General features: G+C 41.2%; 1 protein-coding gene across 3 annotated transcripts in view; it reads right to left on the minus strand.

Moving 5' to 3' along the window:
- AMBRA1 (autophagy and beclin 1 regulator 1) overlaps positions 1-16,283 on the minus strand; it is a 129,612-nt gene that overhangs the window by 67,644 nt on the left and 45,685 nt on the right. For 2 of the 3 annotated variants that reach the window (XM_066998734.1, XM_066998736.1), the window contains 2 exons: positions 9,716-9,799; positions 9,060-9,160 (listed from right to left, as the gene is read on the minus strand). In XM_066998734.1, the coding sequence (XP_066854835.1) occupies positions 9,060-9,160; positions 9,716-9,799 (185 nt within the window). The remainder of the gene's footprint in view (positions 1-9,059; positions 9,161-9,715; positions 9,800-16,283) is intronic. The other variant, XM_066998735.1, reaches the window with a different exon arrangement.

The following is a 16,283-nucleotide window of genomic DNA, read 5'->3' on the forward strand; positions in this document are numbered from 1 at the left end:
GGAGTGAGAGAGCGGTTGTGGTGGAGCTCGGCCGCCTACCCAAGTAAAACCACCACAACATGGAGGCCTGCATGCAAGGGCTGGGAACAGCCACTGTGCAGTCACATCCCTCATCTCTTCCGGGAAACAATCATCGTAATCATCCTTCTAACAGAATAGCACAAGTGTCATCACTACTTCAGGGCTCTGCATTTGGGACCTCTTAACCCTTTAATCGGATTTTCTCATGTGGAGGATGGGGAAGGACAAAGTCATACACATTTTCCATAGCAGAAGCTCCTCTCATGGGGCAGCATAACCAAGGGCACCGTATCAAAAACATCTCCACAACTCCTGAAATGCAGCCAGTCACAGACAACATCTGTCACACTTGAGTAAATGCAGATCTTCCCAACCAGTGCTAATCTCAGCGCAGTCACATTTCCAGATACTAGCCAAAATTCCCCTGACACCTAAGGCTTCATCAAGCATATCCTGTAAAACAAGTGGTCTGTACTCACTCTGACTGGAAAAGTTGGACTTGTTCTAATCTGCACTTGCAAATAAGGTTATAAATTATGCTCGTAACATACAGCAGCTAATCCACACTTTTTCTACAGACACTTACACTATGTAAGCAGGTGATTGAAGGGTTTTTGGCTTTTCAGTTAAGCTTACCAAAAGGAAGTGAAAAGCAGAGACTCTTGGCACAAAATGAGGATCTTCATAGCAAGCCAGTAACAAAGCATTCTCCAGTAACATCTGCTCTCAGACAAACCTTAGAAGAGCCATTTCTGCAGTAACAGGCACCACAAGGTTTTACAACAGGCTCAGCAAACTATCCCAACACGTGCAGCTAGAAGCAGCTGCACTTTCTGCTTCTACTGAAACTCCATTCTCACCTGCAGTGAACCTAAACATAATTTCTCTGGAGATCATCTAGTCCAACCTTCCTGGTCAATGCAGGCTGAATTACTTGGCACTACCACTCTGCCAAGCAGTATTTAACCTCTGGAAGCAAGGTATAACAACAAAGGAACATGCTCCATACAAACTAGACAGCTGCTGCTTTTCCTTCTCTCCAAGTTCCTTCTTTCTTAGTTTCTTATCCCACCCCTGCTGCTTTCATTTCATCCCTTCTGCTCCTCTTCTAGATATTCTCTCTGCACCCTGCTGTCAGGGCAGGATGTAACCAGCCTAATTTTATGCATCTAAAGGTACCCACAATAGAAAGGTACTCTTCCCAAGCTCCTTATATAATCGGTGATAAATAGACTGGCAGCTCCAATATAAGATTCAGAGCACCTAAGTTCAGCTCCTTTCAGGTGATGAATCAGAGCAAAAGCCTCTCTAACTATATAGGAAGCTTAGCCTCCCAAGTCAGATGCCCAAAAAATTATAGTGTAAATACCCCCCACAGTGTATATAGCTGTGGATTCTTATTTCCAGTTGACTCACTTTCCCTCGCAATTAACACATTCCCAGACTTAACAGATTGAGGTGAACTGCGGGGTTGAGCTACAAAAGCATAAACGGAAGACAAGAACAAAAAGGACTGAGCAAGAGCAAGCTTTAAAACACTAATAGCAGTATTTTGACTCTTCAGTTGCATCTTTACTGCGCAATATTTAAGAGGCATTTTGACCATCTCCAGCTCTCAGGTGTGAAGAGGCAGCTCTTACTGTATAAGGACACTGATAAACAAATACATTACTACAAGATAATTATTTAGAAATTAAACTGGTTTTGGAGATTCTACACAAGCCTTGAGAGTGCTCTGGTCTCTGGAATCAAACAGGGGCATCTTATAAAGGTTCTCTCCTAAAATGATTATCCTTTTTATTCTGATGTGAGTTCATTCCCCTCTGCCCTTCAGTCTCTATGGCTCTGTGTTCTTAATGCCCCAATCAAAGACTTCAGACTGGATCTGTTCACAGCTGACAACAAAAGTCTCCGTGCCCACGAGCACCTTTGCTGCTAAATGGAAGAAGCAAGTAAACAGAGACATTGAGCAAGCAGGACATTACAAGCAGACAGCCAGATTAATGTTCTTCCATTCCAGCAGATGAAGTACCCTGACACTTTCTTGCTGCCTATGCTTTCTGTATGCGACAGTATACAGCAGAAGTGGACATCAAAATGAGGATGAGTAACTGCACAGATTCTCACTGTGGAAATTTGACATTTTGGATGGGAGGGAAAGGCTAACTGGAAACAACACACAACCTTTTTTATCACATTAATGCATATTAATAGCTTTCTTCAACACTACCTACCATGCCCTTTCAGGAGATGTCTAGCTAGTCAGAACTACATCCTCTTCTGCTCAGAGCAGCATTTACCTGCACCAAAAGCAATGCCACCAGCTAGGGAATTTCTGGGGGGTCCTTGCACAGGACTAGTATTTCCAAAGAGAGATGGCCTGGGGGTCACTCAAATGCTAATGATATCAACTACCTTCCAGCCTTCATTGAGCCAATGACACAGATTACAGGATGACACAAATTACTGCATGAGAAAAGGAGCAGCTGGACTGCCAATTAAAGCACAAAACCAGCAAGAACAAGTTCACAAGTGTCTTGCAATACAGGGAGAAATGAAAGGCCAGGTGCAGGTGTACTATGAAGACAGACCTGCTAGGGAGAACATACTATCTGTGGATCAACTATATGACCCCTACATAGCCATGAAAACTTACATACTACCAGTTGGTTTCTATTTTTTTTTCTTAAATGAAAACAAACTGATTCCAACATTCTGCAAGAGGGATTTCATTTGAAGAATGTTTACCATGAAGCTCACTTTCTGACCGCAGTCATAATGTGGTATTGCCTTGTAGCCACAGCTGCAGAATCTGTAAAGTAGAAGTCAACGATGGATCTAATACTAAGATACAGTTAACTCACAGCTGTCCATCATTGGCTTTTTGCTGTTAGCTTGCTTTTCTGCCTCTTCATTTAAGACATCTATGTTAATTTGGCTTAGCATCTTGATCTAATCCTTGTCTTATAGGCAAATCTGTAGGGCAATACAGTCAACAAACATACCTGCGTGGCTGGCTCTCTATGCACTGTATATCTGTTGGGTACTGCTCAATACAAAAAGATGCAAACTTTTGAGTCACCTCATTCTCTGTTCTCTCCATAGCCTACCTCATCAGTCACTAAACTACATAAGAAGCTTAAAACATGTCTCGGTTTCTTTTGTGACTGGAAGTGCTATAGATACCTGTCACCTTCATGACAGGCTTGAGAATTGTTTGTAATTTTTGTGGAAGTATAGCCTCTCGTGCAGAAATATAAACAAGAGAGGCTGTAGCACTGAACTGTGAATGTATGAACTAGCTACAGTAGGGAGTGGAAAGTGTGCCTTTGTGGAAAAGGGGCACAAGCCTTCCCAAAGAAAGTGAACTACATACCTGCTAATAGGAAAAACAAGGGAACAGGGAAAGGAGGGATGCCAGCTGACCTTTTGGAGTTCTTGAGTCTTCTATTTCTGTCCTACCTTGTACAGTTCTGCATCACTGCAAGCACATTTGAAGGGTGAGGGCATCTCAGAGCAGAATTCACAGCTCACTATGACACTTGAAGCGACAGAACAGCATTAGGTCAAGAAGACTTGAACCATGGGAGAAATTCACACCTGTGATACCAGAGGAATTGGAGAATCTGCCTGTTTTTGTTTCTAAGGCAACCAAAGCAGCCTCTCATCACAACCACTTTCGTCATTTGAGCAGAAGTGAATTCTGGGCTAATTCTAGTAGCAGCAGCAGCAACCAATAGCCTTTCCAGTTATAGATACTGGAGAGTCATCAACATCCATTTTAACTGGCCTTGGGTTAGAGCCACTGATTTGTATATGAACAAGTGAGCCCTTAACACAACTACAGTGATAACAGATTGGGAACATGCACCAGGAGGCATCATAGCTAGTGGGTCTGGTTTACAAATTTGACTGGTGGAAGGTCATCACCCTAATCCTTATTAGGAAAACTATCAAGCTCTCAAATAAGTCTTCCTGTCACAGAAGGACATTTATCCACCATTTTAGCTAGTTTTTATCTCAATGAAACTTCAAATGCTCTAGCAATTGTTAGTAGTTTCTGGCAGAAGTACAGAAACAAGAAGCTAAGGTACTACCTCACTTGAAGATGCATGACCTGGAATTCTCTCAGGAATTATCCCAGAATAATGGGATAGCTCATGTGATTTTGGGAAAACATCAAACATCACCTGGACATTACACTTGGAAGTCCAACATCCCAAAGCAAAGGCAGGCTGTCAACATTCCAATGTTACTGAGTTTAAGACGACTGAGTCCTAGTTTCACCTATAGCCTCAGCCCTATTCCAATGTAAGGAATAAACATCACAATCAGAATTACATAGCTTTGTTTGCAACTTAAGTAGAGATGTCCAAAGCTGTAATATTACCCCTCCTGTAGCAAGTAATATGCTGAATAGCTGTAAGCTGTGGAAAAACCTGTAATAAAGCTTTTTTTTTTTTTTGATAACACCTAAGCATTCTGTCTCTAGTCTAACTCTACTGCCCTGAAATAGCAAGGCAACCACTATACAACTGTACACAACTAAACGTGAAGCGTTGTATCATTCAGCCCTTAAGCCATGCTGAGTCTGGATCTCCCCACGAGGTAGAGGACTTTGAGCAACAGTGATGAATTGCATTTAAACAGATAAAATCTGGTGGCAGAGCCAGAACAGACACACAATCTGTGTCCATGCAAGGAAAAATATTTTACTTGCTGAGATGCACATCACCGCAAGATGCCTATTAAACCAAAGCAAGGTAAGACTGAAGCATTTCCAGTAAACTTGCATATGATGGTCTCCTACTGAGTAACAGGAACATAAACTGGTATCTGTGTCAACTTTCAAGGCTTCCTGCAAATGTTCCTTGGCAAACACTGATTTTATTCCCCTGAGCTTGCATTGAACTGAAACCAAAACCTTCTTTGTTCTACTATACCACCAGCAGCAAGTTTTTGTCCATCCTGAACTAGTCAGATAATTACTACAAAGCCTAAAGGAAAAAGCTCATACAGGTGAACAAGAGGTCAGAAGCACTTCAGTGGGAACGAAGGGAATTTTTTGGATTATATTTACTCATTTTTAATAATGTATTAAGACCTACATTTGTCTACTACTAGAAAACAAACATGCACAGCTTGGCCCTCAAATTATGTTGTAAGTGTCCTGCTCACAGTGTGACTTAGGACAAAGAAATTTGCAAAGAAAACTGTGGGCAGAAGTACTCAGCCTCAAGAAAAAAAAAACAGGAGGAGGTGGTAAACAATACAGAGCTGTGTCTTCGTTGATCCAGAGTCAGGCATGTTACAAGGCTGAACTCTGCAGCAGTACTAAATCCCATCAAGAAAGGTGTAACCTCATCCCACAGAACAGCTCTTTGGTCTCTCCTAGGAAGCACAAGTGCCTACAAGGAAAAAAAATAGAAAATAAAAGAAAAACACACACTGCTGGCTAGACTAGAAGACAAACAGTCCCAAGATGCTGAATTCCACTGCATGCAATTGGCCAATTCTACCGGATGAGAATGCCAAAATGCATTTATTGCTTTCACCAAAATTTTTTTTAAATATATATTTTTTAATTTGACTAGTTTTCACATTATGGATGTTTCCTCGGAGGCCATAACCCCATCACTTATGGCAGTTCAACAAGGAGAGGACAATCCAGAGGGTACCTTACAGCCCACACCACCAAGAGCTTCAGAAGAGCTGCCAAATGAACTCCCAGTTTTTTTGACGAGTCTTGAAATAAAAGGGGAATGCCGAAGACTGAAAAATACGCTAGTGTTATACCAGTATTTTAAAAGGTTGAAATAGGATGAGACATGTCAGTCTTGTCATCCTGACATTGATTCCAGACAAAATAATGAAAAAGCTGATATGAGACTCAGTTAATAAAGGAGGACAATGTAATTACTGCCAATCAACATAGACTTTACAGGAAAATATAACTTGTCAAACTACCAACACTTTTTGGTGTGATTACAAGTTTGAATGCTAAAGGTAACAATGTTGATGTAATAAATATTCGCACAATGTCTTACCTGGTGCCACAAAGCACAGCAATGCAGCGTACAGTATCAGCTAACTGTTCGGTCTACACTGAACCAGTACACCAGTAGACGAGATGGGCAGGATGCTACTGGGACTCGGTTTTGTTCCAATGCTGCATGCAAATTAGTTTGCTGGCATGCAGATTATCTGCCTGTCGTGTTGACTAGTATCGCTTCATTTCCTCTGCCCCGAACTCCCACCTGCTTTATCCATCTGTTACCACCTTTCCTTACCTTCGCCTGGAAGTGCTTTGGAGCAGGCATAGCTGCACATCCCTGACCTGTACAAAGCGATCTCTAACCCTGACCTAAGCCCTGCCTGACATCTCAGAGCCCTGCTGTACTAACAAAGCCATGTTGCCAAATCTACACTGTTGTACTAGCCCATCTGCTTAGACAATTCATTTTTGGTGGCTCATTAAAACAGATTGCTCTACAAGTTTATTCACAAGACACTCTTACCTAGCATGGAGGTATTGTCTGTAACAGTTGCATGAGAACAACACTTAAATAATGCAAATTTGTTCACACAAAGCAGAAATCTGAAAGTAAGTACATACAAAACTTGACAGCAAGAGCTTTGACATTAAGAAATTCAGTCAGCACACTACGAAGTAAATAACAAACCCTTAAGATCTGTCTGCTTCTTTTATTTCCTCTCCTCATACAGCAATAAATGGGGCAAGGGACAGGACAAGTGTAATCAATTCCTTATTTCTCTCCAAACAACAGCTCTCACTGATACATGACCACAGAAGTCTATTGTCCATTTAAGCAAGCTGTCAGGTTAGGAATATGTTTTTTGGCACCTTTTTCTCAAATCCTGTAGAGGTTGCATAAGAAACGCACTTGGCATTTGTGCATTTAAAACATAACTCAGAAGTGACAGCCTGGATATACAGTAGGATGAAACAATTTAAAGGCACTCAGGCTTAGATTAGCCTGTATTAAATGGAAGATGACTGATTTTTCCTCAGCCAAGGCTGGCAACCTCACCCATAAATGCCAGGCCAGGGGTTAAAGTACTTTTGAGCTTGAGTAGATGTCTTTCCACTATGGTAGTAAAGAAAGAAGCTTTGGCAGAGGCTAACTGAAAAGAAGGCACACTATCAGCACCGCAACCTTCAACAGCTCCAAAGCAAAACATCAAAAATGCCAATGCTGCCGACTGACCTAACAAACACAAGGAATTCTCTATTCCACAACTGCTACCTCATTTTCCAGTTCTCATTCTTCACACCTCCACCTAATATTTACATCTTCAACTTTCCTGGTTTCTTTAACACATTAACATGTTTTTGAACGCAAGTGCAAAACATTTTCAAAGCTGAAAGCTTAAGTAACAAACTAAAATAAACAGAATGTTGAAACAATATGACAAGGAACCGCTGCATTAGGAGAATTAATTATTTTAATATTAAAGTCAATAAAGCCTTTACTGTGGAAACCCATTCATTTCCAGTGTGAAGAATCATAACAGGAGCCAACAACCTTTTCTTGAGTATGTTCAGCACAGTGCCATACAGAAAAGATAGGTGATGTCAGTTGGAAGCCCCATGACTATAACTTCTGTCATCCCTTGTTAATCTTGGTGTACATACAACAAACAGAAAATACGCATTTTGGGGCTCAAATTCCTTAAAAGGTGCAAGGAGAAAAAGCCAGGATGTTTCCCAGCCACTAAGGAATAGGATAACTGTGAGGAAGGCTGGAAGAGGGTTGGAGTCAGGTGTCTCCTGTAAAGCTGGGCCACAGAAAAGATCTGCAGTGTTGCCTGGCAGCAAGTAATTATCTGCCAGTGTGCTGTTTCCACGTGCCAACAACCAAAGCCCACACAGGCAGCAAGCATGGGAAAGTACATGCGTCAGCTAAAGCTTCAGGCTAGTTCCACTGCTTCCTAAGAAAAAAAAGCGGAGGTGCTTTGGAGCCTAGCCTTTGGTTAATCTCTTTGCTATTACTGCAACAAGGTCTATGAACCATACGTGCACTCAGACAAAACGTCCAGAGACGCAAAAATCCAGGAGATGCTTCTGGCACTTAAAAGCCAGAAATCAAAGACAAGAGAACTGTCATCCTAAATGAGCCATGCAAAAACAGCAACTCCACCCCAGAACATTTAGGAAATATCCAACAGAGGCTGATGAGAGCAAGTTAGATAAATCCTGTCCCAAATGGTTGGTCGTGCTTTAGGATACGGAAAAGGGTCTCTCAGACTCTCTAGAGACCTCACAGCAGTCCTCTGAGTGATGTTCCTGTGACGGCTTACAAAAAGGAAAGCAGCACATGCCAACCTAACTGTCCATACTTCTTCCCTCATTCTCCCCCAAGCTCCAAAATGACTCCCCCCTGCACTGGGGTTAATTACAGAGCAACTCAGACCCAGACAAAAAAGCACCTTCAAGAATCATGTTATCCAAAGCCATTTCATTCATGAACTGCCAGAGTGCCATAACTCCTGTTCCCTCCTCCGTGTCCCCTCCCGCCTCCGCCTGCCCTTTAAGGCTCCCGAATGCCTGTGCGCTCTATGTGGTGGCAGCCTAGTTTTAATATGCACTTATTAAGATCCTAATTGAATCCCACATTGCCTTGTGTGCATCTTGCCAGCCAGAACACGAACAAGGCACCCTATAATTCAATTAGAAGGACCTGCAGCAAGCTTATCATTAGCCTGTCAGGTTGTTAAGTAAAAGACATCTAGGAATAGGGGAGGAAGCTAAACAAAGGGAGAACTGTTAACAGCACCCCTCCCCAATTCATGCTGAGACTCCCATATACTTACTTGAAATATGGAATCTGCAGTGCCAAGCACTTGAATGACAGCTTATCACATCACCCTAACAGGCCTTTCTTTTGTTTCAGGAGACTTAAAAAGCATCTCCAAAGCTGGAATTAGTCTTGTCCCAGTCAGCTCTCTTCTGCACAGATTCACAGGAAAAACACCACTAATATACACAACAACTGCAAACAAAGAAATCTCATTACCTGCCAAAACCCTATTGACAGAGGAATGGGTGGCCAAACCAGGCTGTCCCCTTTCATGGAAAATCCCAGCATAAGGCAAGTACTCTGGCAACAAGAAGCGTCTGCAAAACAAAGAGAGTAAATTTACATGGGGAAAAAGCATCCCAGTATGCTACAAGCCCTGGACAGCAACTACAATTACTTTGAGGAAACCTGACTGAATTCCACCAGACTATACAGGGAAGACTGGGCTCCTTTGCTTAGCCAGCCACTTCATGGCTTCAAAGGAGTGGCAAATTACAGATTAGATCCTCCTCTGATCAATGTGGCTGTGAAGTCACCATTAAACAAATCCTTTACCTCCCACAATAGTTTTCTAATCTCAAACCAGCAGGTCTCACTGAGAATCTCCCGTCAGATTCTTTTCTCCTATTCTGCCTTCACACTATAGCTCCATCATGCACATAAGAAGCACTAAGACCATACTGTGCTTCAAAATGTCACAGGGTGAGCTGATCACGCTAACATGCCACCTCTGGGGTTCCAGATATTGCAAACCAAGAGAACAGCAGCCTTGTGCAAGAAAGGAAATCCATCTGAAAGTACCACAGAGCTGTACTGCAACTGGTACCTCAAGGATTTTCATACCCTTATACTGTTAGGTGTACAAGCCTTACCTTGGGACAAAGCGCCCCAGAGACGGTGCAGACATGCGGGCATTACGGGGAGCTCGGTGCCTAGATCGGTCTCCATTGTCCCTTCAACAAAAGAAAAACAAAAAATACTGCACATTAAAAATACTATACAATGGAACATTATCCAGAAAACAACCAACCAACCAAAAAAACCCACACAGATAATGTCAACTACTCCTCTTGACTGACTTTTAATGTTTCTCTTGCATAAGTCATATGCTTATGTTCCAAATTCATGCAACTTACTCTACCAAACACTCCTGATAGGTTTGCATGCAGGTAGCCTAACATACACTTACCTCATTGTTTGAGGGTGCCTCAAAATTATTGAGGAAATCAGTCAATAAATTAGTGTCAGTACCCACGCAAATAAACTAGAAACCTTACAATTTGGACTGTGAGAGAAAAAGCAAGCGTGCCATAGTCCTGACAAAAACTTTCTGCTGGTCAAAGAGATCTGCTAAGTTTCATTTGTTCATTTCCAGGAATGTTGGCAAAGGAACATCATCTGCAAACTACCCTTTTGAACTCCCTCCTTCAAGGTCCAGGTGAAGTGCCATTACAGCCTAAGATATATCTCACCTTTCACAAGCTTTTCCAGTGAAATCAGGAATGTTAGGTGATGCTATCAGACAAAACCATAGCTTCTCAAAAACCTCTCACTCCGTTTCACAATAACCAGCTGTGCCTTGGGGGAGGTGAAAGGGTCTAGCATCTGTCTTCCTACAGTAGACACAGGAAAGCCTTCTTCCCCAGGACAGTGCAACACTGAATAGGTTACCCAGCGTAACTGTGGAATTGCCAACCTTGGAAGTCTCAAGCCAGAGCTAGACAAAGTTGACATGGCTGACAATCTGATTTTGGCAATAACAACCCCACATCAAGCAGGAGACCAGACTGAAAAACCTCCAAGAAGCAAAATTCATGGTGCCGCATTGATAGGTCACAGAGGATCTGTACTTATACAGCCCTAAAACTGCAAGGAAAATAATGAAACTACATCACTAACTCAAGCTCTGAAACAGATCTCTGCAAAGATTTACTCCACCCAGAAATTTGTGTGACCTTGCACAAGCAGAAAGTCTGTTATCCCTGGATTCTAGATCTCTATCTGACTGCAGCTCTACTTGCCTCCTTCCCAGGCAGCTGTGGGGAGAATATTACTTGCAGAGCCTTAGAATCACTAGAAAACTAAATATTTGTTACGCAACACATCAGCAGCACATTCCTAATCGACTCCAGCAAGCTGTGCTTGTCATCAGGTTTGGGTTTTTTTGTTGTTTGTTTTGTTGCTGTGTGTTGTGGTTTTTTTTTTTGGTGGTGGTGTTCCCCCCCCTTTCCTTTGAGTCTGAGAGCAAAAAACATGCACTGAGAAGAAAATCCATTGCATGATTGTTTCCCACACACTTCATGAACCAGGAACACAAGAGCAGAGGTTGCTCTGCAAAGTTCATTAGCATTTCAAGCTATTTCACCAAAACCTAACCTGAATCAAAGCTAAAAGCTTCCATTTCTCCTCCCACTGCAGACACAGCATTTGCAGTTCACAGCCAAAGCTGTACCTTTCCCTGAGGTTTCTGTGAAGCCAACAGGGTTCCTGAAATTAGCAAAGTAAAGGCTGCTGCTCTTCTTTTGTCACTCCACCCTTTTAGGGAACAGATCAGTAACAGAAGAAATACTGAAACGTCAAGTGCTGACGTATCAACTTTTCCTGATAAAAGAGAAAAGGCCAAAGGGGAAAAGAAGTGTCATGTTCGAGATCCCACCATACACATTAAGAGCCAGTGAAAGTCAGACAAGAAATATATATATATATTTTTTATGAGTTCACATCGCAGTTTTTTAAACTATGCTGATATGCAACCCTGGGAGAACAGAAACAAAATGGTTTTCAAGGTTTACATTTGCTTTGGACATTTATTAGAATTAGAAGATGCTTTTGAAAGGGATAAATAATGACAGTAGGAACAAAAATAGGACTACACCCTGCAGAATTACCCATTTAAAGAGAATCTCTACAGCAGTTTTCAAAAGGAATGAGGAATTAGTTCTAGCAGACAGACAAAAAAGGTAAGGTGCAAACTCTCCCATAGCACAAATCAAGAGACCTTAAGCAAGTGATTTGAGTTTTTTAAAATGCCACTAGCCAAAGCTCTTAGCATCCATAAAAAACATTTTAGGACACACACAGCCTAATGAACTAGACTTTCTGATGGGAGAACTCCTTTACTGTCCCTTTCACCATCCATACACTCCCCCAGTACAAAAAGCCTGAAAGAAAAAAAAAAACAGACTAGACTTGCTTCAGTTTTCATTACGGCAGAGAGCCTCTAGCAATTCAAGAGATAGTAATCCCTTTCTAACATCCCCTTAATAAACAAATAATAATAAAAATCACCCCCCAACTACCACTACACCCTATAATTCAAACAACAGGAATTGTAAGAGTAACTAACCTGTGAGAACACTGAAATTTGTACATACCATAATGGAATCGTAAGATTCGCTCCCTTAACTGTCTGTGTGAAAGAGGCATATTACCAAACATTACTCTGAATCACTGATTTACAGTCATTTATATCTAAACTCCTATGCCCAATGCCATGTAAGAGTGTTTTTAAGCATCTACTGCTGAAAAGCTAGAAGAGCTGATAATACCCTGGTACCAGCTGAAGATTATTTCTGCACCTTTTAAAAAGGAAAATAAAAAACCCACAGATCAGTGAAGATGGGTGGCACTTTGTGTTATTTCTGTACCACGTACAGCCTGCTGACAGAGGGAGGAGAGCAGATGTTAGCACGACTGCAGTGCCAGAGTGAAGCACTCCTGCAAGAAACAAAAAGCTTCTGACAAAGTTCTCTGAAGTACTAGTGAAGATCAAACGCTCTACTTTCTGTGTAGTGTCAACTACCTACAGACTCATTTAGCTAATGATTTGCAGTGGATAGTTTAATTAACATAACCTGAAAATGCAGATCCCTCAGCAGGTGTGTACATAAGCTTCTTCTGTAAAGCAACCCAACAGCTTCCTTGCAAAAGTAAGTGAAACAAATGTGTGACAGCGAGTGTTATAACAAGGCCAAAAAATCTCTTGGAATATCCTTTGTTATAAGTGCACCAGCAAAAATGAATGGCACTGGGAAACTTCCGTGCAAAACAGTGAAGGAACTAAGCAATCCATTGAGCAAGGTGTAGGGAAAGAATCAGAAGTAAGAAGTACATAAGGCTACAAGGGAGACTTAATACCATAACTAGCAAACAGAATAATTTGTCTCCGGAGGAAAACTGCAAGAACCAACAAGTGGTCAAATTAACTTTAAGGGTCTGGCCCAAATTCAGGTTATTCATAACTTGTTTAGATACCAGAGTGGGACAAATCGAAACAGCAATACAGAGAGTAAGAGTTGGTAGGAGAAAAATAGCATTGACACAAACACAGAATGGAGCAGGAAAAGAAAGAAACGTTCCGATACATTCAAGAAGGTTTGTGGAGCTTCAGTAGGACACAAGAAGGATGAAAGTTCATCCTGAACTGGATAACTTCCTGGTATTTTTCTGCTACTGTTTAGTTTGCTTTCTGAGAAAAAAGACTTGACCAACGTAGATACAATCAAGTGAAAATGATGGTTGTAAAAACAGTTAGAGGTGCAAAGCTTGGCATCCTAGAGTTTGGAGAAAAAGGTCACTTTCTTCTTTTTCATCTAGTAACTTGGCTACTGCATTAATAACTGAGTGGATACAGAAGATAGCCGAGATAGTCAGAAAAGGAAAAAACACAACTATGTTCTGCTTCTCTATCTTGGCAAGAGTAGTCTTTAATATTTAGAGATTGTTGTATTAGGAAGTGAAATTAAACACACAGCATGGGATTTCTAATGCAATCTGTTGGTCTAACTGTTCCCATTGTAGTCAACATTAAAACTCCCACTGACTACACTGCCAACAGAATTAGGTCAACAATGACCATTTTGAAAAGCCATTTAATTATCAGAGCCAGCACCAGTAAGCCATGCAAGTGCAAAAGAATCAAATTATGCCAGACCAAGCCAATTGTTCCATATTTTCAGCATTTTATAGTGTTTCATGTGATCCAATCAAGCACTAAATCAATTTCTATTGCAGAAGTTAGACACTTAATTCCAATGTGAAATAACTGCTAAATGGCTTCTGCTAATATCTTTAAACTGGATTTTGATGCAACACCACTGATGTAACAAAAAAAATAATTCGTTAGTACTTCAAACATCGGGCATCTCCATGCACTTGCTATCAGTTGTGTAAGACCACAGGAGGTTACCACAGAGGAAACAGCAGGAGGGCAGGAGTAGCACAAACATCACATCAGGAGCTCAGATGAGGTTACAAGAAAACAAAGTTATTTGGCTCTAAAGGTTGGTCAACTCTGACCCCAGATCCTCTACAGAGGGTACATGGAGGATGTCATAATTGGACATGAAGAAACAGATCCTGAAACGTCGCAATTCACGGGATTGTCTGCGGATTTAGACTGAAACAGATGACATATCCTGTGAAGGGTGCTCTGACAAGAGCTGCAAAGGACAAGACAAAGCACGTACTACATTTCCATGAAGGGTAAAGAAGGAAGAAAAAAGTTGGGGGGACACATTATGTTTGCTAGCGATTCTAAGAACGTGTCAACTACTTTCTGGCACCATTACTGATGACTAAGAGGCACAGTGTTGGGAGCACTATGCCAGTAAATTACTACTAGCTTTACAAGAGAGGAGCAGCAAAACACCTGATGGTAGAACTTTTGTTTTTCTCTGCCTGATCTTTCAAGATCCTGAGTATCTCCTGCAAATGAGGTTAGGGAACACTGTGAGTGTTTCTAGGAAATAAGCTTCTCAAAATTGGGAAATAAACACAAAATAAACAAAACCTTGACATTCTGAATATTTCAGTAAGGTACAGCTACCCTAGAAGACTGAAATGAAAGCACTGTCAGAGTAACAACTCCTGGATCAGTAAGACGAGTCTCTCAAAACATGGAGTTTCCACCCAGTAGATGCTATTTTATTCACGATCCTCAAGTCTTGGAGAATTTGAACACTCAATGTTAGGAAAAGGGGCCCACCCTACTTATGGTTCTGAGAACAACAGTATCTCACCTAAAAATAGGAATATGTTTAACAGAAAAGACTCAAAACAACTGACTTATTTCTGAGCAGAGTTTTTTTCCCCACACATAGGTACAAATAAGTAAGGAAGGAGCACTGGGCATATCAAAAACGGTAACGAGTATTGATGTCCACAGACATTAAAAGGATGAAGACACAGAATTAAAATAATATGCATAACCTAGTAAAATTAAAGGTATACATTAATCTACCTATCTTTGAAGGATATGACCATTATTGAAGTAATTAAGGCAGATAAAAAAAAGAACTAAAAAAATTAAGCAAAAAGCCACACAAAAAGCCTTTCCTAGCACTATTTGGACCATAGAACAGACTCCCAGGTGTAACAGTGGAAGCCCAACAAAACTGAAGAATAAAAACATTAGAGGAACTGGAAAGAGCAGCGTTGCCCAGCTGGAGAGACAGGAATTAGAAGAATAGACTTGAAACGCAGCTACTTAATATGGTAGTTGATGAAGTTAGGTAAGTCACTCAAGACATGGTGCCTTTCTATTCTCCTATATTCTTTTGAAGGCTTCAATGTCAGTCTTTCACTAACAGCTTTTTCAAAGGAACACCAGAGAAAACTTTTATGCATTTATCAGCTAAAACTTCCTATAAAACAGCAGTAGTGCTGCAGATTGCTGTGTTACTAATGGCTCTCCTGACCAGAGGGAAACAAAACCTCCAGCCTTGATTACCTCTTAGAGGGCCGTTCAGGGGGGAAATGTATTTACAAGATTAAAAATGGTACTTCAGAAGATCAAGTGCTCCAGACAAGCATCACATAAGAGAGGATTTATCACCTGGTCAAGAGAAACAGCAGCGCTTGCCTGTTAAATGTTGAGGATTAATTGTTTCAGAGAAAGACTAATTTTGAATCACAATGAAGCACTTGCTCTTATCTAGGTGCAGAGCACCAGTTGTTTCTGTTCTAATCATCTCACTGTGTGGGGGGTTTGCAAATAGATGGCACCTTTTAGAACAAGGCTGATATGCTCCATAGCTACACTGAATCCTTGGACAACAAACCAAAGCCAGACAAAGGTAGAGAATCCCTGCTGCCCAGCCTGGAACTACCATACTACGTTTTATATGAACTAGCATTCAATGTTTTATAAAAACAAATAGAGCATCCAACATTACAATCACCTTTCCTTTGAGACCCATTTACTGGGCATTTTCAAGCATTCAAACATGAATGTGAGAAGGGAAGGCACCACAATAGCTAATTCTAATCACTTGTAAACTTCATCTGGTGTTAATTGAATACAGTTTGTAGAGCAAAGATGCATCAGCTTCCCCATCGGACTTCCATACTGGAATAAAGTGTCAGAAGCAAGCACTAACAAAACAAACGAAACAAAAACCCAACCACATTGCACCACCACAATGCTGCTCTTCTAGGAGA

This window comes from Anser cygnoides, chromosome 5 (assembly GCF_040182565.1).
Source record: "Anser cygnoides isolate HZ-2024a breed goose chromosome 5, Taihu_goose_T2T_genome, whole genome shotgun sequence".
NCBI classification, from domain to species: Eukaryota; Metazoa; Chordata; class Aves; order Anseriformes; family Anatidae; genus Anser; species Anser cygnoides.